Below are 23,100 nucleotides of genomic sequence, written 5' to 3'. Positions count from 1 at the left end.
TCTTGCTTTATGGTTTGGTATCAATTGTTTAGGATTACGAAATTTCGGTGCAATGCGGTACTTTAGTGTCTATGTTTGTTTCAAATGCTTCCGGTTGAGGTAAATAATTATGCAAGTTGATTTATTTGGTTTGTATGAATTGTTTATGGCTTAACAAAAAGGTTTTCTGGATCAATTGTTTAGTCCAATTCGATTCCGGATATGAGAAACTAAGTTGATTTTGATCTTAGTTAGACTTATCAAAGTGGAGGTTTCGGATATTCAAGTCTAATCGAATGCATTAACAAGAAATGCTAGTTAACTAACCTAGTACTTGTCTTGTTTAAAAGTGAAAGGTCTAAGTTATTATTTAAATAATTAGAATCTGATGAGAAAAATAGAGTTAATTCTGATCTTTGTACATTCAGTTTAGCAAAAGAACTAAGGTTCTTAGTCAATTTTTGATTTGCTAAACTATTATGGAAAATTTCTTCGGGTAATTGTTTCCGTGGTAACATATCAAAACAAAATTACTTTGTAGTTTCGGTTTTTATATTGGTTATCGAAAATGGGGTGTGGAACCCTCATGCTTAACTCTTATAGGTTGCAAGTCTTTTAAGATTTGTAAGATCCTTTCGGTTTGTCTTTTATTTGCTCGTACCTTTGTCGTTTTGTGACAAAAAGGGGGAGAAATATATGGAGTAAACAAGTGATTTGGTATCACTAAGGAAAGGACAATGGTGCTTAGACGTTATATCTAACGAAAGAGTAAAGCATAGACTAGGGGGGTAACATATCATATTGATACTTGTGGTTATGTTAACTATAAAGGGAATAACAAAGACGTGCGGACTGAAAATATACCTATCTTACCTTTAGGGGGAGTATTAGCTTTGTTATTATAATGTCAACAACGGCATTTATGGATTGAATGTATACAAGTTATTGTGATGTTGAAACTTGGAATCAAGCATATGTGTAATGAATTTTTGTAATTTTTTTATCCATATGATGTAACAGTTCTGTCACTAAAATTGACAAAGGGGGAGATTGTTAGAGCATAGCTCGGTTGAACCACCAAGCGTTGGTATGTCAAGTTTGGTTGTCATATTTTAGTGAACCAAAACTCATTTAAAGAGTTGCTCGATTATATACTAGAGTCAACTTCGTATAGTTTTTTTGGTAAATCCAAATTGTATTAATAAATAGCTAGAGTTATTACAACTAAATTGGTAAGAAAAGAGGCACATCATCCCAAAAACTTACAAACTTAGAAAAATTAATTAAATCTGAAATAAGTTACATTTGGTAATTCAATTGAACGAATGGAATCTGGTTTGTTATCATAACTAATTCCTTCACCATCTTCTAACAAGCAACCTCTCTTGGTCATCACATCCGCTGAAAAATTAGCCTCTCTATAAGTGTGAAAAAACGAATTCTGTTATATCTAGCTCTTACCACAATCCACCTTTGTCTAAGAAACCACGAAATTGCTAAAGTATCAGTATTATAGGCCTACACCGCTCCCATTGCATCTGTACGAACACAAATATCTCCAACCCCAAATTTAGTAGCCCATTCCAAGGAAAATATAACACAAAAGAGGTACGCCAAATAATTAGTACGGACCCCAAAACCAACACTCATAGCTCCTAAAAGATTAGCATCAGAATCACGAACCACCACACTTGCACCAGCTCTTCTCGGGTTCCCTCTAGAAGCACCATCACAACATAATTGCAATTCATTAACCTCCGGTGGAACCCAATAGCACTCCTTAGGATCAGAAGTCTTCACTTTTCTATGCTGCACTCTAAAATAAGTAAGTACACGCAAATCATCTTGGTTGTTAAACATGAACCCCTTCAAACGCCTTGAATAATCATGGATTTGATTGAAAACCTTCTTACGAAAGAAGTTCCAATTAACCTTTTGATTACCATACATAAAACCATTCCTAGTCATCCACAATTCTGATCGAACAACCAAAATAGACAACAACCACAAATCTTTGAACATTCGGCTTTTACCTTTTGCTTCTTTATAAGCTGTAATGAGGTTTTGATGAGGGAAAATACCAAAAATATATGCAATCCACATCCACGCCTTGGCTGAAAAATCACAAGACCAAAGAATATGGTCTAAGCTCTCTTCTTCTCTATTACATAAGCAACATTTATTAACTACTTGGTATTTAAATATACTTCGTACCTTGTCAAGAGTTGCACAAGCACCACAGAGTAGTTTCCAATTCCTTGCAGCAAGTGAGGGATGGATAGCAGGTCGCCATAACATATTAACACCAGCAAGGATAGGTTGCCTCTTGCGTATAAGTTCTTTGGCCGAACTCACAGTGAACTGTCCCTTGTTGTCCGGCATCCACACCCTATAATCTTCACCCCCCATTGGAACTGGCAGGTCTTCCACAAAAACTCCAGCAGCCAAAAACGTATTCAAAGCTTGATTGAACACCTATTCACCATTCACAATCATATCAACCACCCTAACCTGCCTGTCGAAGTCTTCCAGGCCCAAAATATCAGCAATAGAAGTATCTCCCCACCATGAATCAAAATACAAAAATGTAGACCTGCCATCACCTATCAACGTCTTTGAATTAAATGCAACCTCAGCATAAACCCAACGAAAACCAGGGAAAATAAAAGATTTAGTATAACCCACCAAATGCCCATTCCTAGAAAAGAATTTAGCATTTAGAAATCTAGCCCAGACTTTTTTAGAATTACAAATCTTCCAACACAACTTCATAAGCATGACCTTGTTCATTACCCTCATTTGAGTGATACCAAGTCCCCCTTCAGAATACGGAGCACAAACCTTATCATAAGCCACCATAAAATATTTACTTACCTCAGAATCACCCGACCACAAGAAGTTACGAGTAACAACCTCATATTGATGAATAAATTTTTGAGGCCGTTTGTAGACAACCATATTATGAATAGAAAAGCTTGCAATAACTGACTTGACGAGCACCACCCTATCTTGAAAAGAAAGCATCCTACCCTTACAGCCCGCTAATTGCTCCTTAATATTCTCTACAACATTGCTAATATGATGATATTTGACCGCCCCAGACATTATCCTTATATCCAAATACCGTTCAGGAAAAGAAGTAAGTTTCATACCCAAAAAATCAGAAATTGTTTCCCTCCTCCTCCTCAAAGAACCCCCTCCATAATAAATTTTTCTCTTTTCCCTGCTAACAGTATAGGTTACTAGGATGTGAGACTTACAAGGATTACATGAAGACTTGAATAATGTGAAGAAATAAAGCGCTACATCGGCGACATCATCCTTCCAATTGAGGTTAGTAATATTTGACTTGAACTGTTTCATTCCTAACGTATCTTTCAAGTCGTGCATATTGAAAACATAAATGCGAAGCTGTGAATGATTATACTCTAGTTAGACATAGTATTAAGGAATTAAAATACGAAGTAAAACGTCTATCTTTTGAACTTCTTATATAAGACATCGACATAATCGTATGAATGTTGTTGTGAATTATGTATGGGTATGGGTGAAGATTTCGTCTTAGGAAACAATGTTTTACATTCGTTCAAAGGAAGTACAATTCATAAACTTGTTTTATGAATCGAAAGGGAAATTGATAGGCTTATTGGTATTGTTATTCATTGCAAATATTTGGATTACCAATATGTGTGTTTAGTATAACCGCTCATAACTTGTTTATGTATCTTGGTAAAACTATTCACAATGCCTAACTTTTGTATTGGTATGGCTTTTATTAGTGAAACCGATCTTAAGTAATCACCTGAGATGGTATGATCGATATGTTGTAATTGGTATGACCAACTCTAGACATTAGGGAACCGATCCTAGTAAGAGGTGCAACCGATCACAAGCATTGGGAATCGATCCTTGTAAGATGTACAACAAGTCTTAGTAATTGGTAACCGATCCCATGACTTGTAAAACCGAATACAAGTTAAATACCATAATTATGTGGTAACCGATCCTAGTACCTAGTCAACCAATTTTTGGAAAGCTAGTGTGACCTATCCTAGTACCCACATGGAGGTATAATCGAAACTTGTTTTGGTAGAACCGTGAAACCCATTAATCGTGATTTGATAGGATAATCAATCACATAGTTCTTGGAAGTCATATGAACCAATTCTAAACTTGTTTGGAAGTGTGGCAAATCGGTTCCAAGATTGTAAATATGAAAAAGATTTACAAGTAAAGATGTCGACATACTTTGAACATGTGCAGTAAGTCTTATCTTTTATTGTTCAAAAATGTTCCTTAATAGCTAAAGGAAAATCCCGGATCGAAATAAATTGAGAATCTTTTAATTAAGGTTTTTAGTTTTATATGCTTTTAATTTCCAGCAATTAAATGCATATCTTTAGAAAATAAAAATTAGTAATGTGCATTTACTAATTGGATATTTTCTACTGAGATTTCGGTCAATATTTGGACAGTGCATTTCCAAGAATTATGAAAACCGTTTTTGCGTTTATTGCATATCTTTGAGAATATTCCGTTTTGAAAATTCCTTGGTGTCCAAACTTCCTTGGTCTATAAATATTGAAGTTTACATTTCTTGCAAACTAATCTTCAGAGCCAGCAAAACTACCTACTTGTGTTTTTACTGGTGGAGTTGTCTATTCAGAGAGGAAAGTACCCTAATTAGGCGAAATATCTTATGACCGCTCGTTTTAAAGACTTCTTTGGGATTGGGAAGCTCTACGAGTATCGTTGGTGGGAAACTAGATAATTATAGTTTATTATTAGTTTTAGATTGATTTGATTGACTAACAATGGTTGAACTTTAATTGCACTTAGTTTGTTTATGCTTGAGAATCTTTTCTTCTGATATAAGATTCACTCAAACTAGATCGAAGTATCGACAAGGATCTTTAGATTGTTTGTAGATCTAAAGACGTCTTGTGATAATCCATTGTTAACAGACTCCGTTCTGTGTGTGATTGATCACAAGAGATTCAAGTTGTTTGTGTGCGGGTGTTTATTGAAGATCTAAAAATATTTGAAGACAAGGAAGTTTTCTTATTTGAGTTCATAATCTTCGGTGTGCACAAAACTTGATCGGATGGGGATCCAACTATAATCGGTTTATCTTTGTGATAACCTTGATTGATTAGTTGAGTAGATCGACATCAATACGTTTCTTTGTGATTAAGAGTATTGATTGCATGGTATAGACAATTAATTTGGTAATTGTTAAGATATTGATCTAAGAACCTGACAAAGGAGTTTATTGGGATAAACAGAAGATCCTTTTGCCAAACTCATATCATGTTGTTTGAAAAGAGTTGTTACCGAACAGATTTGTTGTTCCTTTACTGTTTGGAATACGAACCAAAGGAATTGTTCCAACTGCGTGATTTATTACAAGTTGGAGGCGCAGGGATACGAGGGTATGTGAACTATAGGTTTAGTTGCTTGGTCTCTACTATATGAAGTTGGTTTAGATTTTGTATAGCGACTCAATTATGAGAGTATTCAATTCTGGGCTAGGTCCCGGGGTTTTTCAGCATTTGCGGTTTCCTCGTTAAAAAAATCTTGATGTGCCATTTACTTTTAATTTCCGCATTATAATTGTTTTATTATAATTAAAGTAAATTTCACTTTGTACGTTAACATGGCACTTGATATTGATCCCATTGGTTTCGGTTATTACCGTACCTTTTATCAAGTGATCACTTTATTGTTGTATTGTCTCGATTTCATATCCATGGACAATCACACAAAGTGTATTGGTTTTCTCCACTTGCCTTTGACATTTAATTCACGAGTTAGGCCAGTTCGGACTAATCCTATATCAAGTGGACACTGTTTGAAGTATTCCTTGAGTGGTTGTTGCTTCAAGAGGTTTATACACATTGGGTCTTGTATAGGTTGTGATCAAAATAAAAGATTGTGTTATATTTGGGTACCCTCTTATTTTCAGATAATATGTATCAATCCCCCTTAGTCAATACTTCATCTCACATGAAAACCACTCCCCCTTACATAATGATCCGAAAACCATATGTATCTGTAGTGTGAACTACACATTAATTCTCCCCCTTTTTCCAATAAAATTGGAAAAAGAACGAAAACTAGTGGGATCCTAATGAAATTTCCATAGAGACACTTCATGACCAATAGAAAGTACATATCAACTTTTTAGATGGAATCATATAGTCGCAACTAAATGCATTCATCAAGGAGTTTATAAATATACAAGATAACCTCTATAATATTTCACAACCTCACTCCCCACAAAGATTTGGCAATTAAGCACAAGTTAAATTAAGAACTCTCGCCCCATAAGGAATGAGAAACTTTTCTATCTGTAAACTTGTCGCTCGGCTGAGTTGAGCTCTGCAACTCGGGCGACGGAATCAGTGGAAAAAATTCTTCTCGAAATCTCGTTTTCAGTGTTTGATCTCAATTGAATCAGGTGGAAATTTATAGTTCTTTGTTACTGGTTTAGTTTTTATTAATCATGTGCATTAATTAGTGGATTTAGTTTGTAGGAAATGGAATCTCACAATAATCATGAAGATCCAAATAGGGTTTCAGTTGATATTACAAATTTTTTGAAGAAGCACCTTCAATAACAATTGATGACGATCAAAGGTATGATTATTGGAAGTTCTCTTTAATTGGTCGTTTAGATTTATTACGTCTCAAATTTGTTGATGTTGCTGCTACTTTAAGAAGTTCATGGAAATTAGAAGGTCAATGTCAACTTATTCCTCTGGGAAAAGGTTTTTTCATTATCAAACTGGATAATCTGAGAGATAAACAGTATATTAAAGCAGGTAAATGGGAAGTTAATGATCAAGTTCTTCGAATCAGAAACTGGATACCTAATTTTCGACCTGAAAATCAAAGAACATCTTCTGTTATGTTGTGGGTAAATTTTCCAGGTTTCAGTTTAGAATATTGGGATGAGAAAACATTATTCAAAATTAGCAGAGCTATTGGTACACCAATCAAAGTTGATGAATCAACTCTCAAATATGAAAGTGGGTATTCTGCAAAGGTTCTTATTGATGGTGATTTAGAAAAGGCCATTCCAAATAAGCTGTGGATAATTTCAAAATTTGGAGGTTTTATGCAGAGTGTATTACTTCCTCAACTTCCAAAATTCTGTGGATACTGCAAAATTATTGGACATCTACAGCCTGAATGTAGATTTAAGCAGGGGAATAATGAAAACAAATCTCCTAAATCAACTCCCAAGAATTCAGTTAATGAGAAGTTACAAGATAAGACAACAGAAGTTACAGTACCATTTGATATATGCAATACTCCTGCTTCACTAATACAGGTAAACAAAGAAATTGTTCATCCTAATGTGGAAGATGCATGTATGAATACTGGAAGATTTTATCCTTTGTTGGAAGTAACAGAGGAGATAATAGATGAATAAGTAATTAAAGAGCTTATGCCTAATCCACTGGACTCACCAACCTTATATCAAATAGTAGAGGAAAACTCAGTTGATAAAAGTGTGGTGCAATTTGTGAATGGTTTAAATGGCTCAGTTTCAGCAACAAGAATTCCAGTTACTTTTTGGTCTAGAATCATACAAAAGACAAGTACTCCTAAAGATCAAGCTTCTACTAGTAACAATGGGGTTTTACCTACAACACCTGAGAAGGTAATTGCTTAAAATCCAACTAAATACAATTTTAGAAAAACTCAAGGAAAGGGAGGTACAAGAAACCTCCAACCCAAACAATGAAAGTTATATTTTGGAATTTAAGGGGCCTTAAGAGAAATAGGGCTCAAAATAAGTTGTGGACTTTAGTTAATCAATTTAATCATTCATTACTTTTTGTAGCTGAGCCAAAAGTAGTTTGTAGTGCTTCTTTTTGCAATAAGTAGAATTTGCCAGGAATGCAATCAATCATAATTCATCATTTTGTTCTTAATAAAAAGGGGAATATATGGGTATTTTGGAATAAATCTTTGCTAACTCCATCTGTGATTTCTATGTCAATTCAGATGATTACTGTCAGTGTTAGAGATACTTTAATTTCTGGTGTTCATGCTCATGTTGGAGTTGTTCAAAGAAGAACTTTATGGACTAAAATGGAAGAAATCAGTGAATTAAAGAAGCCATGGTTAGTAATTGGTGATTTTAATGATATTGTTTCTTTGGAAGAAAAGGTGGGTGGTAGAAGTCCAAATAGAATAAGCATGCTTGACTTCTCAGAATGTCTAGATACTTGTGAATTGATTCAAGCTCCTCATATTGGGTTGCAGTTTTTTTGGTCTAACTGTCAGCAAGGTGATAAAAGAATTTTGTGTGCACTAGACATAGCAGATGTCAATCATTTATGGGTGCAAAAATATGGTGATTGGAGTTACAAAATTGGTGTAAGAATTCCTTCCGATCATGCACCTTTATTAGGTGGTTGTATAAACATTGCAAAACCCAAAAATGCACCTAAGAAATTTCAGAAAATGTGGTTATCTCATCCAGGATTTATGGAAGTAGTGGAATCAAGTTGGTCTGAAGCAATAAGTGGAAATCCAGCTTTTATTTTTCAAAGTAAATTAAAGAGATTGAAGAAAGTTCTGAATTATTGGAATTGGAATGTGTTTGGTGATGTTAATGTCAAAATAGTCCTTTTGAAGTTGCAGCTCTAAACAATTAAGCAGAAAATGTTTATAATTCTAGAGAAGTCCAATTACGCACTTTAGTAAAGCAAAAGTCAAGATTAAATTGGGTAAAGGAGGGTGCAGCTAACACTACATTTCTTCATGCAAACTTGAAAGTAAGGAAGACAAGAAATCTAATTAGTGAACTAGAAATGGGGGATGGAAATGTTATTACTAATCAAAGTGAAATTACAGATGAACTAGTAAGTTACGTTAAGAAGAAGTTTGAGTTTCAAGATGTTTTAACTGAGGAATCATTATTGGAAAAAATTCCTGAAGTAATTTCCAGTGAAAATCAAATAATGTTGGACCAAATTCCTAAGGAAGAAGAGATTAAAGATATTATTTTTAGCATTGATCCTGACAGTTCTCCAGGCCCAGATGGCTTCTTTGGCATTTTCTACAGAGCTTGTTGGAAAATAATAAAAGATGATGTAGTACAAGCTGTCCAATATTGCTGGTCAAGAAAGTTCATTCCTAAAGGGCTCAATTCAAACTTTTTAGTCTTGTTACCAAAAGTTGAAGGTGCTAAATATCCTAATCAGTTTAGACCTATTGGTCTAAGCAATGTCAGCTTCAAGATCTTTACAAAGCTAATCACCAACAGAATGAGTGGATTAATGGAAAAAATTATTTCTTCTCAGCAAGCAACATATGTTAAAGGGAGGTACATTCAAGAATAGGTTCTTCTTGCTTCTGAAAATGGTGAATGAGATGTAAAAGAAAAGAAGGTGTGGAAATGTTGGGCTTAAGCTAGATATATCTCAAGCTTATGATTCAGTGAGTTGGAAATTTCTTTTTCAAGTTTTGCAGAAATTTGGTTTTTCCAAAGAATGGTGTGATTGGATTCATGTGTTGTTTAAATCTGCTAAGATATTTGTTATGTTAAATGGTGGTCCAAGTGGATTCTTTTCAGTGGGTAGGGGATTAATACAGGGAGATCCCTTGTCTCCTATCTTATTTATTATTATGGAGGAAATTCTCAGTAGAAGCATAACTAAAATGGTGCATTGTGGTCAGATCATTCCAATGGTGAAAAGGGGAGGTATTCATCCAACTCATTTAATGTTTGCAGATGATGTATTTTTATTCTTAAATGGAGCAAAGAAAAGTGTTACAAATATTCTAAAGCTTCTTGAAGATTATCATAGGAGTTCAGGACAAGTAATCAATAAACTCAAGAGTAAATGCTTCATAGATGGAACTTCAGATGCTAGAAAAATTTATCTTCAAAATATCATTCAAATGGAAATAAGTGAGTTTCCTGATAAATATTTGGGGGTAATTCTTGTGGCTGGCAGAGTTAAATCTTCAACAATCTGGCCAATGGTGGAAATGATGCAAAAAAACCTTGCAACTTGGAAAAGGAAGATGTTATCATTTCAAGAAAGGTTAGTGCTCATTTAATCTGTTCTTTGCAGCATTCCAGTTTATAATATGACAATATACAAATGGCCTTCCTCAGTGATTAAAGCTTGTGAGAAGATCATAAGGAATTTCCTTTGGTCTGGGGATAGTGACATAAGAAAATACGAAGTATTAGCTTGGAGGAAAGTGTGTACTCCCTACTCTTGAAGGTGGATTAGGAATTCAGAGATTTGAAGTAATCAACAAAGCCTTTTTAATGAAGATGATGTGTAAGATTGAGAATTCTCAAGAAGACTGGGCTCTGTTTTTCAAATTCAAATACAAATACAAAGATAAAAACAACCAATGGAGTAAAGACAACCAAATGTCTTCAGTTTGGAATGGTTTGAAATGGGCATGGCAGTCCTTACATGAAGATTTAAAATTGAGTGTAGGAAATGGGAAAAAAAATTCAATTTGGTTTGACGTTTGGATAGGTGATTTTCCACTTAAAAATGTTATGGACCAATCTCCAATTTTTAACAACAATATCCAAATGAAGGTAGCCGACATTTTAAACAATGGACAATGGTCCATTCTAGAAGAAATCAAAGAAGCAATATCTGAATTAAGCTTACCTGAAATTGGTGGTCTGAATGATGAGTTACATTGGAAAGCAACTTTCTCAGGCAAATTTGAAATAACATCAACTGTTAATAAACTCAGGCTAAAGGAGGAGAAAGTTCATTGGTCTAAATATATATGGAACACCTATTTACATCCCAGTATTGCCAGCAATATATGAAAATTGATCCAGGGACTTTACACTGATGATACAACAATGGTTAAAAATGGATATGACATGGTTTCCAGGTGTTATATTTGTGAAGAAGCTGAAGATAGCATGAGTCATCTGTTGTGGGATTGCAAATTCAGTTTACATATATGGAATTGGTTATGCTCCAGATTCAATTTCCCTCTGCCAAAGTCTTTTGATGAAGTATGGAAATGTGCTCAGTCTAAAAGCTATTTGATTCAACAGGTATGGATCATTACATCTTGCTATACATTAAAAGAATTATGGTTTCAAAAAAACAAGAAATTATTTGAAGGTGTTAAACCTGATATCTCAAAGTTTAAATGCAAGATCATGAACACTATTTTTGAAAGCAATATCAGAATTAAGGGCAATAAATGGAATCAAGCCTATGATAATCAAATTATATCTGTGTTCAAACTGGGTAAAAGATTTTCCAAGTTTCAGCATATTATAGCTTGTCAGTGGGTAGCTCTAGATAGTGATTTCACTATGTTTTGCTGTGATGGAGCATCTTTTGGAAACCCAGGTGCAGCTGGCTTTGGTGTAGTTGTCAGAGATCCTTTAAATATGGTACTAGGTGCCATCACTAGTGGACTGGGGACTGCAAAGAATTACATAAATGAAGTGTATGTTGTGATTCATGCAGCTGAATTGGAAGGTTTTTGGGAACTACAAAAGATAATCATTAACTCAGATTCTAAAAATGTGTTGAATCAATTTGCAAAGAACCAAATTCCATGGTTTGTGAAGAACAGATGGATAAATGCAACAAAGAAACTCTCAGTGATTAAGTTTACTCATTGCTTCAGAGAGATCAATTCTCTGCAGACTGTGCCGCTAAAAGAGGTGAAAAATTACAAGCTGGGGAAAGACAACTTTATACTGGAAGGCCTGAGTGGTTAAAAAGAATTGAAATGCCTGGAGTCACTTATTACAGATTCAGTTGAAGATGCATGTTTTCAGTTGTGATGTTTTTTTTCAGTTCTTGTTTTTAGAGTTAGTATTCTAGCTTTGTTTTTCAAGTTTTGAACATTTTTGTAACCCCCATTTTAATTCAATAAAATTGTATGAGAACCTATGATTAATTTATTCCCGAAAGAACAACACGAGCGACCTTACTTTCACAACAAAAGAAGGATTTCTTTGGACATTAACAAATCACATGAAACATGAATTTGTATCCAAAAATCTCAATTAAATTAACAACAAGAGAACCTATGATTAATTTAATCGGAAATGCTCACATAAGAGAACTTACGGAGCCGCACAATATTTTAATAAAAATATGGATCAGGGAAGATCAATACTGCGGAATAAACAAAGATTCATTCTACTCTATATCACTATTTGCACAATGACATAATAGACTTAATCTTTGTAAACAAAAGTTCATCCATTCTTCCATCAATATTTGCATAATGACATAAAAGGCTTAACTTTTTTTGTCAAAAGTTCATTCAATCTTTTATCAACACATGCATACCGACATATGAAAGACTTAACTCTTGACCACGTATGGGACAATCATAGTTCACGGACGCAAACACACATATCCCAGGGAAAATTTCAATATATGAAACCATAAAAATTAAATCTGCAAAATCATCTTCCAAATAAACTATAGAATTTAAATAAATAAATCTAAAAACACTGCAAGATGAAAACGTTGGACATGGCTATGTGTACTCACAATAATGGCTATTCCAAACCCTAGTTATCCTTCTTAACAAGAATGAATTCTCATAATAAGTTTCCTAGACAAAAACAAAATAACTCTTAGAGAACATAAATCGAAAAGCTTTAAGCATGGCTAGCAACCAGAGATTGAACATGGACGAGATCATCAGTTGCTTTCTTCAGTTCGTTCTTCAGAAGTTCAAGATTCCTTGTTGCAATTCCAAGTTATTCACGTACGACCTCAAAATCTCGAAATAGATTCCCTACCAGTTGTGATGACATCCGAACTGGTAGTCTGTTTTCATGATCAACAACATGATAGACGGTTATGAAAACAGGGTTCTCGTTGAATTCGATAGTCTTGCCCTTCTCAATTTTGTCTTCCTTGTTGCATCCATCCATTGTGCACACAAAAATTCAGGTGAACTTTTTGATGTTTCGGAACGTGTATGTATCAAGGAGGAGCATGATATATACATTCCATGCGGGTCAGGTGTACGTGCACTTGTGGTTACAAACTTGGTACACGACCAAGAGAGTAGTGGAGCCAAATTTAGAAGAAGTCTTAAAGAACTCAAGGACCCATTATAAATAGATTGATGACATTCTTAGTTCAAAATAACATAAGATAATTGTTGATAAACAACAAATGATTGGACAAGGTAAGGCAACAAGGAATTATTCTCAAGAGTGGATGATCAAAAACATTACATCATGTAAAGTACTGGATCAAGGCTCAACAGTTTTATGATCATCATTACGCAAAGAGAAAAAAAACAGAAAAAAATAACAACGACTACTTTCTTAAGACAAAATATCTTCTTGAGAATTATGAGCATCCTTTCACAATTACAAAAAGATGTTATATTGAGTAGTCAAGTTGTATTTTGATGAGCATTTTGCTCATCAAGAATATTGACTTCTTCTCTCTTTCCTTCATGAAGATTTTCAGAAAAATCACTAGGATTATTTGATAGAGATTTAAACAGAGGAGAACAAGGGATACCTGAACCTGATGCTTTCCTTTCCTTCTTAATGCTCCGTTTGAGTCTGTTTATGCTGGTCTTGAGCTCCGAGACTCGATTACTGATATGAATGAAGTCTAGAGTAGACACTTTGGGTTCAAGGCCTTCTTCAGAGAGAGTAAAGGAACTTGAACCTTTTTTCTTTCTCATGTGCCTTTTTCTCTTTTCATAGTAGTTTAAGGAGTCAGTTGCCCATATGACGTTCTTCCTACTACAATTATAGGCGTTTTTTGTCTCAAAATCATAATCAAGAAATGACTCATCACAACATTTATATTAATTCCATACAATGCCTTTTACTCTAGCAAGATGAGACACAAGTTTAATTACTTTTTTAGACATCCATGCAAGAATGTTATGAAGTTTTTCATTCCTCAGACGAAAACAAAATCTTCGTTCAAGGTGTCCTTTATTTCAGCAATAAAGCAGTTAAAGGAATTTTTCTTGACTGTTCTCATGCGAGTAGATTTCGAAGGTGCACAATCCTTGTTCCTAGGAACGTCAGCTGCTGGAAAAGGTTTTTCACATAAAGAGTTGTCATTATCACTAACAAAATTGATCTTGCTAGTACTTGGAGCGTCTATTCTTTATATCCCATACCACGTGTGTCACGATGTTCTCTACATGCTCCAAGCATAGAAGATAATTTTGTAGAGCTAGAATTGAATCTTTTCAGATTCTCTTCCAGTGATTTTACCTTATCAAGGGCAGCGGCGAGTTCAATCTCCAAAAAATTTCCTCTAGCGAGAAGACTAAGTTCTCTGTCATTAAAACATTTTTGTTGAGAGTCATATCTTGTTTCAGATTCTGCAAGTCTTTCTTTCAACACAAAGAGATTTCGAAAAAGATTATCACATTCAGACCTTTTTGAGCGAACATCTTCTTCTCGATCTTTAACGGTAGATTGTAAGAGTTTATATCCACAATCATAACCTTTAAAGAGTTTTCTCAGCTTTCTGTTTTCTTGACAAAGAGGTGCCAAATATTTACTCAAGCAAGCTGTTGACTTATTTTCTTTCAAAGCATGGTCAAAGAGCTTGATATATTAAGAGGCTTCCTCATCAATACTTTGTCCTTCTTATGAATCACTCTCATCTGAAATATCATCCCACTATTCATCAAGAGATTTTTTCCAGTTGTAGGCAGATTCAGTCAAAGGACCAAAAACGGGAGATTTCTTAGATGTTTCGGGATTTTGAAACACATCAGAGTAAATCTGAACTGGTTTTGCGTTATCAGAGATATTACTGTCGTCCATAGATCGCTACAAACACAAACTTATAAGGTCTTAAACGTGTTTGCCTTCTCTGATACCAATTGAAAAAGTGGGGGTACAACAACCTCACCCAATATTTCTCTTAGCAATCTGTATGGACTAACTCCAATATACTTTTAAGAGAATCAACTAGACAGTCAGACTCAATCTTAATAAAAAGTATATCAAAGAGTTATATATCAATTTCTCGATTCAATCCTCAATCAAACAAATAGAAACTGCGAGCCTGATAGAATACAAGAGAACTAACTTGAACGGTACCAAAGACCAATGTTCAAGGATCAATCAACAACCAAAGGTTGGATTTACCAGTTGATCGATTCAACGCACAACCTGTGATATTTCAATTATATAACAAAATATAATGCGAAAAAAAAACACAGACACCAGAAGTTTTGTTAACGAGGAAACCACAAATGCAGAAAAACCCCGACATCTAGTCCAGATTGAACACACACTTTATTAATCTGCTACAGACACTAGCCTACTACAAACTAACTTCAGTATGGACTGTAGTTGAACCCCAATCAATCTCACAATGATCCAGGGTATAATTGTGCTCCTTACGTCTCTGATCCCAGCAGGATACTATGCACTTAATTGCTTAGCTGATCTCACCCACAACTAAGAGTTTCTATGACTCTAAGTCTAAGACTTTAATAAACAAATATGTCTCACACAGAAAAGTCTACATGAATAGATAAATCTGTCTCCCACAGAAATTCCTACAAGTTTTGTTCCGTCTTTTGATAAATCAAGGTGAACAGGAACCAATTGATATATCGGACTTATATTCCCGAAGAACAGCCTAGAAATATCAATCACCTCACAATAATCTTAATCGAATAACGAAACAAGATATTGTGGAATCATAAACGATCAGACGAAGATGTTTGTGACTACTTTTCTATCTTGCCTATCGGAGAAATTAATCTCAAGCCAATCTTAAGATTGTACTCAAATACGATAGAAACAACAAGATCAGATCACGCAACTACAGAGAAAATAGTTGGGTCTGGCTTCACAATCCCAATGAAGTCTTCAAGTCGTTAACCTACAGGGTCTCGAGAAAAACCTAAGGTTAAAGGAGAATCGACTCTATCTTATACAACTAGTATCACACATGAGGTGTGGGGATTAGGTTTCCCAGTTGCTAGAGTTCTCCTTTATATAGTCTCAAAATCAGGGTTTGCAATCTAAGTTACCTTGGTAACAATGCATTCAATATTCACCATTAGATGAAAACCTGATTAGATTTAAGCTAATATCTTTCAACTGTTAGATCGAACTTAGCTTGTTTTACACAAATGAAATGTAACTTCATTTAGGTTTGAGTGGTCGTACCTAAACGTGTACACTTAGTTGGTTCAACAATAGTTAACAAATGGTTAGCCATATGAGCACTTTCTTATCAACCTTATTCATCTTCACCATAACTAGTTCAAATGACTCAAAAGAACTAGTTAGAGAGTTTTTCAATTGATTAGATCTCATAGAAGTATACAAGACACAATGGAACAAAAAAGATTTTGATTCATGCGAATCCATTGATGAACATTATAGCCACAGTTTGCAAAGATTTCATTCCTTAATTTATAAATGTCTTAGTTCACGAATAAACCATTTTTAGAAAATAACCCACTTAAGTACGCATACCGGTACGCATACTTAAGTACCCGGATTGAGCTTGTTTTGGTTCACAAACTCCAGCAGAAATTCACGGGATGTGAACTTCCGACAGTACGCGTATAGGTATGCAGATTTAGTTCCAGACATCCTAAACCAGTAAAGTACGCATACTTTGGTTTAAGGATTTTGGACTTACACAAGTATGAGTTCACATACAATGTTTATATCCATTCATGGTTATATATTCTAAACTCTCATTTCAATCATTGAAACTTTCTTAGAGGATATTATATAGTTGTTATTCACAAACTATTTTTCATCAAAGAGATTTTCAAGTTATTGAAATGATCAACATGACTTTCATCACAAGTAAAGATGAACTTGGCCAAAGCGAAAGCTTACCAACATATATTCCGAGAAATAGATAAGCGAGATAAACTCGGCTCAAAATAGCAAATGTGTATAATCGTAGTCTATATAGCAATACGAATTTTGTCTCAAGATAGGAGATAGAATAGGTAGACTTTTGAGTAATAGATAAGTTCAAGTCTCCACATACCTTTTTGTCGATGAAGTTCCACCAGTTCCTTGAGTAGTTCTTCATCTTTGCATGATGAACGCAGTGGAGTATAGAGCTCAACTACACTTACTATCCTAGTCCGAGACTTAGTTATAAGTAGACTAGAAATAAAGACTTATAGTTTTGGAAACTAAACTTGATAAGCAAGCTTGAGAACGATCGCGAGTTCGACCGAGCAATGCTCTATCATCCTTGAACTCGGTGGTAAGCCCATGGCCTTTTCTAAATGGGGCATTGACATTGTGGTACCACTACATATCGGGCCGGGACCAATAAAGTACTTGATAATAGCAAGGGACTACTTCACAAAGTGGGTTGAAGCTGCATCCTTAAGGCATATTCGGGATAGAGATGTATTTTGGTTCATCTTCGAGCATATCATTTGTCGATTGGAATTCCAGCAGTTATTGTTTCGGATAACGGGAAAAAACTATAAGGAAAGAATATAGATATGTTGTTTAACACTTACCAAATCAGGAAGAGTAAAGCTACAACCATTTACCCGCGGAGTAATGGGCAAGCCGATTTCACCAACAAGATGATAACAGACTACCTGGAAAAGAAATTGGACGGAAAATATGGCCAGTGGTATAAATAATTACACAACATCCTATGGGCCTATCAAACAACCCGAAGAGAGGCAACATGTCTCTCACCCTTCATGCTTACATATGGAACCGAAGCAATTCTCCCGACTGAAGCGATGATACCCACTATAAGAACTGAAGCATGGAGACGAAATCTATCCTCGGATCTGATCCTTGCTAAACTCGATGACTTGGGAGAAACAAGATAAATGGCTCTATAAAAGATGGAGAACTACCAAAGACGACTACAACGTGAATACAACAAAATAATTCGACCGAGAGAATTTTACCCGGGGCATTTGGTGTTGAAAGAACTACCCAAGTATGAACGAGATAAGAAAGGTAGGAAACTGGCAACCAAATGGGGTGGGCCATGCACTATTGTATCAAAAGGCGGATAGGGTGCATACAAGATACTAAAAACCGACGGTACTCCGGAAGAGCGACCATGGAACGCTCAACATTTGAATCTATACCACCCATGAGGGGTGGAAGTGCAGGTAAGATACTTCGTCATTTAAATCCTTGAATCATCCATGAGAGATAGATATGGAAAAATGACACAAGTGACTAATGGTCATTCGAACTTGGGGCGATGGCAATGTGCAAGTGCCGAGGTGACTTACACTCGAATGGTCTTTTAGAAGTCGGGGCGATGGCAATGTGCAAGTGCCGAAGAGACTTACACTCGACAGACTATTCAAACTCGGGGCCATGGCAGTGTGCAAGTGCCGAGGTAGTCTAAGGGTTCTGGTGGTTGGAAACCAGCAACCAAAGGTTACCAAGGCATGAGTTCCTAGTAACCGAGCAACCTAGACACATCTACAGGTCGCTCCCATCGCAAGTGAACAGATTAACTTGATACAAGGTAGCCATTCGATGTCATAAGGATGATCAGGACGTAGGATCTAGAAAAGACCTTATACACTCCCATTGGACGAAAGTGCCAATGATGAGATACCTCAATCGGGACATGGCATTGAGCCCGATGACCCTCCATGTTGACTTTGTTCGACAGACACAGAATTTATACTAACTGTAGATGGTGGATTTTCGACAAAAGCTAAAATTATAAAACCGTAATTGTAGTACTCCTGATCCAGCAATCAGATGAGTATTGAGACTAATGTCTCTCGTCGAAAGTATGAAAGCTCATGCCACAAGAATCTCTGACTGAGAATTTTATCACTCAGAGTATATGTGGATAGCAGTCTCTCAGCTGAGGCAACGACATATCTCATAAGTACTGAGCAATTTCAATAATTAATTCTATATAGAATCGAACGATTGGACGGCTCCTAGACAGCTTGCCTGCTAGTATAGAGCGACAACGTCTTCAAGATGCAACAATGTTTTCCCTGACTATATAAAGGAGATATGTCGTTACAACAAGCTCATATCTCTAAATTCTCAGATAATTAATGCTCCTAGACAGCATGTCTGCTAGTATAGAGCCATCAATTAATTGTCTTTAATCGTTAACTGAATATTCAGCAATATTCTACGATTCTTCGTAATATTTCGTCCCTTCAATTTGTGGTTTTTCCCAGCAGAATTCCACGGGTTAGTGATAAATATTCAATGTACGGGCATCTAAGCAGCTCTCGAGTAAGCCCCGACCAAAATGGTGCAAGTGTACTCAGCAATAATGCACAAACGAGCACCTGAATGCACAAACGAGCATTCCAAAACATGAAGGAATGATGAAACTATGCAAAATAGGAAGAAAATAATAAATATTAATCGAGGAGCTGGGGGACTGGGCCCACCGGCCAGCCGTTTGTGTCGTGGTCAGTCCCACGCCCAATTTTATATTTTATCACATTTTTATTATTTTCCCTGATCTCATGAAAATCCCTTCATTTGAGCAAATCTCCTTCGTCTCAAGGAAACTCCCCAGTCTCATGGTGTTTCCTCGTATCAAAGAAATAATAAAATTTAGGAAAGGTATTGCAGGACTAAGCCCACTATACGGACGGCCATGCCTTAGTCGTAGCCGGTCCCACATCTCATGACTCCTTATTATTTTATTATTTGCTCATCCCATGAAAATTCCCTGGTTTCATAATATTTCCCTAAATTCATGAAAATTATGTAAAATTAGGGAGAAAACGAATGGGACCCGGGCTCATTGGCCGGCCGGCCATGCCCTAGCCGTGGCCGGTCCCACACGCCCTTGTCTCATTATTTTAATATTATTAGTTTCCCTCATCTCATGGAAACTCCTTCACTTTAAAGAAACTCCCTAGTTTCAGCAAACTCCTTGAATTCATGAAATCTCCCTCAAGTCATAAAAATAATATAAAATTAGGAAAACCCGTGGGACCGGTCCCTAGCCGTCCGGTCATGCCCTAGCCGTTCCCACATGCCCCTTACTTTATTATTTTTTCTTATGTTTCCCTCATCTCATGGAAACTCCTTTATCTCAACAAATTCCTTGGTTTCAACAAACTCTTGGATTTTATGATATTTCTCTAAAATCATGAAAAATATTATAAATTAGGAAAAGTGCCTTGGGACCGGGCTATTTGGCCATCCGGCCATGCCTTGGCCATATCCAGTCCCACTCTTCATGATTCCTTCATTATTTTATTATTTGCTCCTTCATCTCATGAAGTTTTCCTAGTTTCAGCAAAAATCCCTAGTTTCTTCATATTTTCTCAAAATATTGCTCAAACACACACCAAAAAATATCAAAACTCTCAGGACTGAGACATGGACATTATAGTGACATGGGCATGTCTCCTTGACCGATCAAGGTTGGCCCTGAGGCTTGCAAAGAGCCGGTCCCACGTATTTTAACAATTTTGACCCAATTTGCTCAATAGCTCATACTGGGTCCAAACTCTTCTCAAACAACTTGGAGTTTGCTCACACGATCAACAACTGGTCCCACGACCACCAAGTGCCGGTCTCATGACCCTTGATCGGTCCCTCATCTCTCCATAATCAGGTTCTACTACCTGACGCTCACACGGGCACTATTTTAATAAATGATTAAACCAGCATTTAATCATCCTTTCACCAAATGGTCTTCAAGAGACTTGGATATTTTGCTCGCTTGAGCATCTGGGCTCTACATGGTCGGTTCATCATCCCATGTAGCCGGTCCCTTCTTCATTTCATGAATGATTTTCAATAAATCATCAATTTATCGTCAATTCAGCAGTTGATCATAATTAGGGTTTTGAATCCAAGGTTCATAATTCCAGATTCAAAAGCTAATAATTTTATGTTGATCCCATGGTCAACATCATAATTAATTACACTCGGTTCAGCTGCCAGTATTCTAGATTAATGTTTATCTTGTTCCTGTTACCAATGATTCCTCAAATGAGCAACATTCGCTCAAATGAACAATATTTGTTCATATTAAGAATATTGGTTCAACTGTCAATATTCAATAATTCATTAAATGAGCAACATTTGCTTGCTCATACGAGCAACATTCACTCAAATGAACAATATTTTTTCACATTAAGAATATTGGTTCAACTGTCAATATTCAATAATTCATTAAATGAGCAACACTTGCTCATGCGAGCAGCAACATTTGCTCAGATGAGAAATATTTGCTCAGACTGGCAATATTTGCTCAGACTAAGGAATATTTGTTCAACTATCAATATTCAACGATTCAGCAGCACAGTTTGCTCAGGTTATCAACATTTATTCGACAATGATATTTTTTTGTCTCAGTAGACATGTTCAATTCATGAGTCTCAGAACATTTGCAGATTATGTTCAACTCAGCAATACAAGTACTCATCGTCCCATAAAGTCAGTAACACCAGATGTCAATCATGTCACATGGAGGGATATTAACTAGGGTTTTGGTCTGGTGTTCTACGGCACGTGTGTTCATACACACGATGAGAATATGAGAAACTCATGCAATCAGTTGGAGGAGTTAGCAAAGTAGTGGGTGGAAAGTTAACCAAGTCTCCGCACGATGAGCAACTGGTTTCAACACGATTTTTCACTTCCTCACTCTTTGACTCCGCAACTGTCACACTTCATGGGATCATGGTGTTTTCAATTAAGCAATATAAAAAGTCTCTGAATCCTGATTGAAACGGATAAGAATTTCTCGACAAGTTCACACAGACACTCTTTCGTCTACCCGAACTCGTCGTCTGAGCAATCACTCTCAACTGAGTAAAATTCAATCATTCAGAACTTTCTTAGGCAGAATACGCAACACACCTACAATCTCGATCACCATTGATCTCACACATTTCTCATCTTCCTTCCTACAGATAAACCTATCCTCTCTTGTGACCGAATTGACTCTGGAACGGCCATTGTCTTGGTTTAGGTCGGAGTCCTACAGATTGATCTCTCGAACTTAAAGCACTCCCTTCTTGCAGTGCATCTGTGTGAGGTTAAGCATTTTCTCGGTTCAAGGAGTCTCCGCACGGTCATATTCTCAATTCCGTAAAAACCAACAAATTGTTTTTCCCCATCTACAGATTGGCGACCACAGTGGGAGATTAATCTCTCGGTTGCAATCTCACAATCTCACAAGATGGTTGGTCTTAGGTCTACTTCAGCGACTCCAGGTTCTCCCTAGAGTCTTTCAAATGGAAATACTCCTCATATTCGTTCAAACGACTCTGGTAACATTCATCATTCTTACTTCACTACTTCCTTTATCTCCATTGATACCTCCGAGGGAGAAACCCCGTCATTGGCAGAATTAGCACGAAGGCAAGGAATTTTATCCGGAAACATCAATCGGTTAAAAGAAGCGATCGATAACCTCTTCACCTGCATGGTGGAATTGACGAGGCTCTTGGGAGCAGAAATTGTGGAACGCCCAAACTCTACTGACGCTCATTAAGCCAACAATTTCACTACTTACGAGAAGTCGGTGGATCAGGAAGTCACACACTTGATTGAAAATCTATGTGAACTCTTGCACTTCTCAAGAGATCAACGTACAAATACGTTTACTGCACTCAACCAAATATCATCAGATGTGCAACTAACTCCGTCATGCCTAGCATTTGAGCAAACATCCATGATGTATGATCATTCAATCAAAAACATCATATTTGGAGAAGAAGATCGCATGGAAGATGAAGGTTATAACCGAGCCTTGTACGTGACAGGTTTTATCAAAGATTCTGAATTCAAGAGGGCTCTTGTTGATACAGGCGCTTCTACAAATATTGTTACCATGAAGACTCTCAAAGCAGCCAAATTCCCACAGAGTAAAATTGTTCGTCATCCTATCTTGATGACGGGCTTTGAAGGAAGTCAGATCCACACATATGGATATGCATATATAGACCTGAGGGTAGGGCCTATTCAATCAAAGGACAAATTTCACGTGATTGAGAAAGAACCTGATTACAACATGATACTTGGAAGACCGTGGATTCATGATAATAAAGTGGTTCCTTCAACATACCATCAATGCATGAAGGCTCTGCTCAATAACAAAATTGTTTGTATTGCGGCTTCATCATCTCCTTATGCTCTGGTCTATGATGTTGAAT

At 36.2% G+C, this 23,100-nt stretch overlaps 2 protein-coding genes across 2 annotated transcripts; one reads left to right on the top strand and one right to left on the bottom strand.

The window, feature by feature from the left end:
• Positions 1-1,497: 1,497 nt before the first annotated feature.
• Positions 1,498-2,388, bottom strand: LOC113324526. Its single transcript, XM_026572848.1, has one exon. The coding sequence runs from the start codon at positions 2,386-2,388 to the stop codon at positions 1,498-1,500; it is 891 nt and encodes a 296-aa protein (XP_026428633.1).
• Positions 2,389-6,605: 4,217 nt separating this feature from the next.
• Positions 6,606-7,417, top strand: LOC113324525. The gene is made up of 3 exons (XM_026572847.1): positions 6,606-6,618; positions 6,750-6,803; positions 6,912-7,417. Exons 1-3 carry the CDS (start codon positions 6,606-6,608, stop codon positions 7,415-7,417), a joined length of 573 nt encoding a protein of 190 aa, XP_026428632.1.
• The last annotated feature ends 15,683 nt before the right edge of the window (positions 7,418-23,100 follow it).

The sequence above is a fragment of the Papaver somniferum genome, chromosome 11, assembly GCF_003573695.1.
Source record: "Papaver somniferum cultivar HN1 chromosome 11, ASM357369v1, whole genome shotgun sequence".
Lineage (NCBI taxonomy): Eukaryota > Viridiplantae > Streptophyta > Magnoliopsida > Ranunculales > Papaveraceae > Papaver > Papaver somniferum.
The sequence above is the reverse complement of the archived record's forward strand: the minus strand, read 5'-3'. Positions and strand labels throughout refer to the sequence as shown.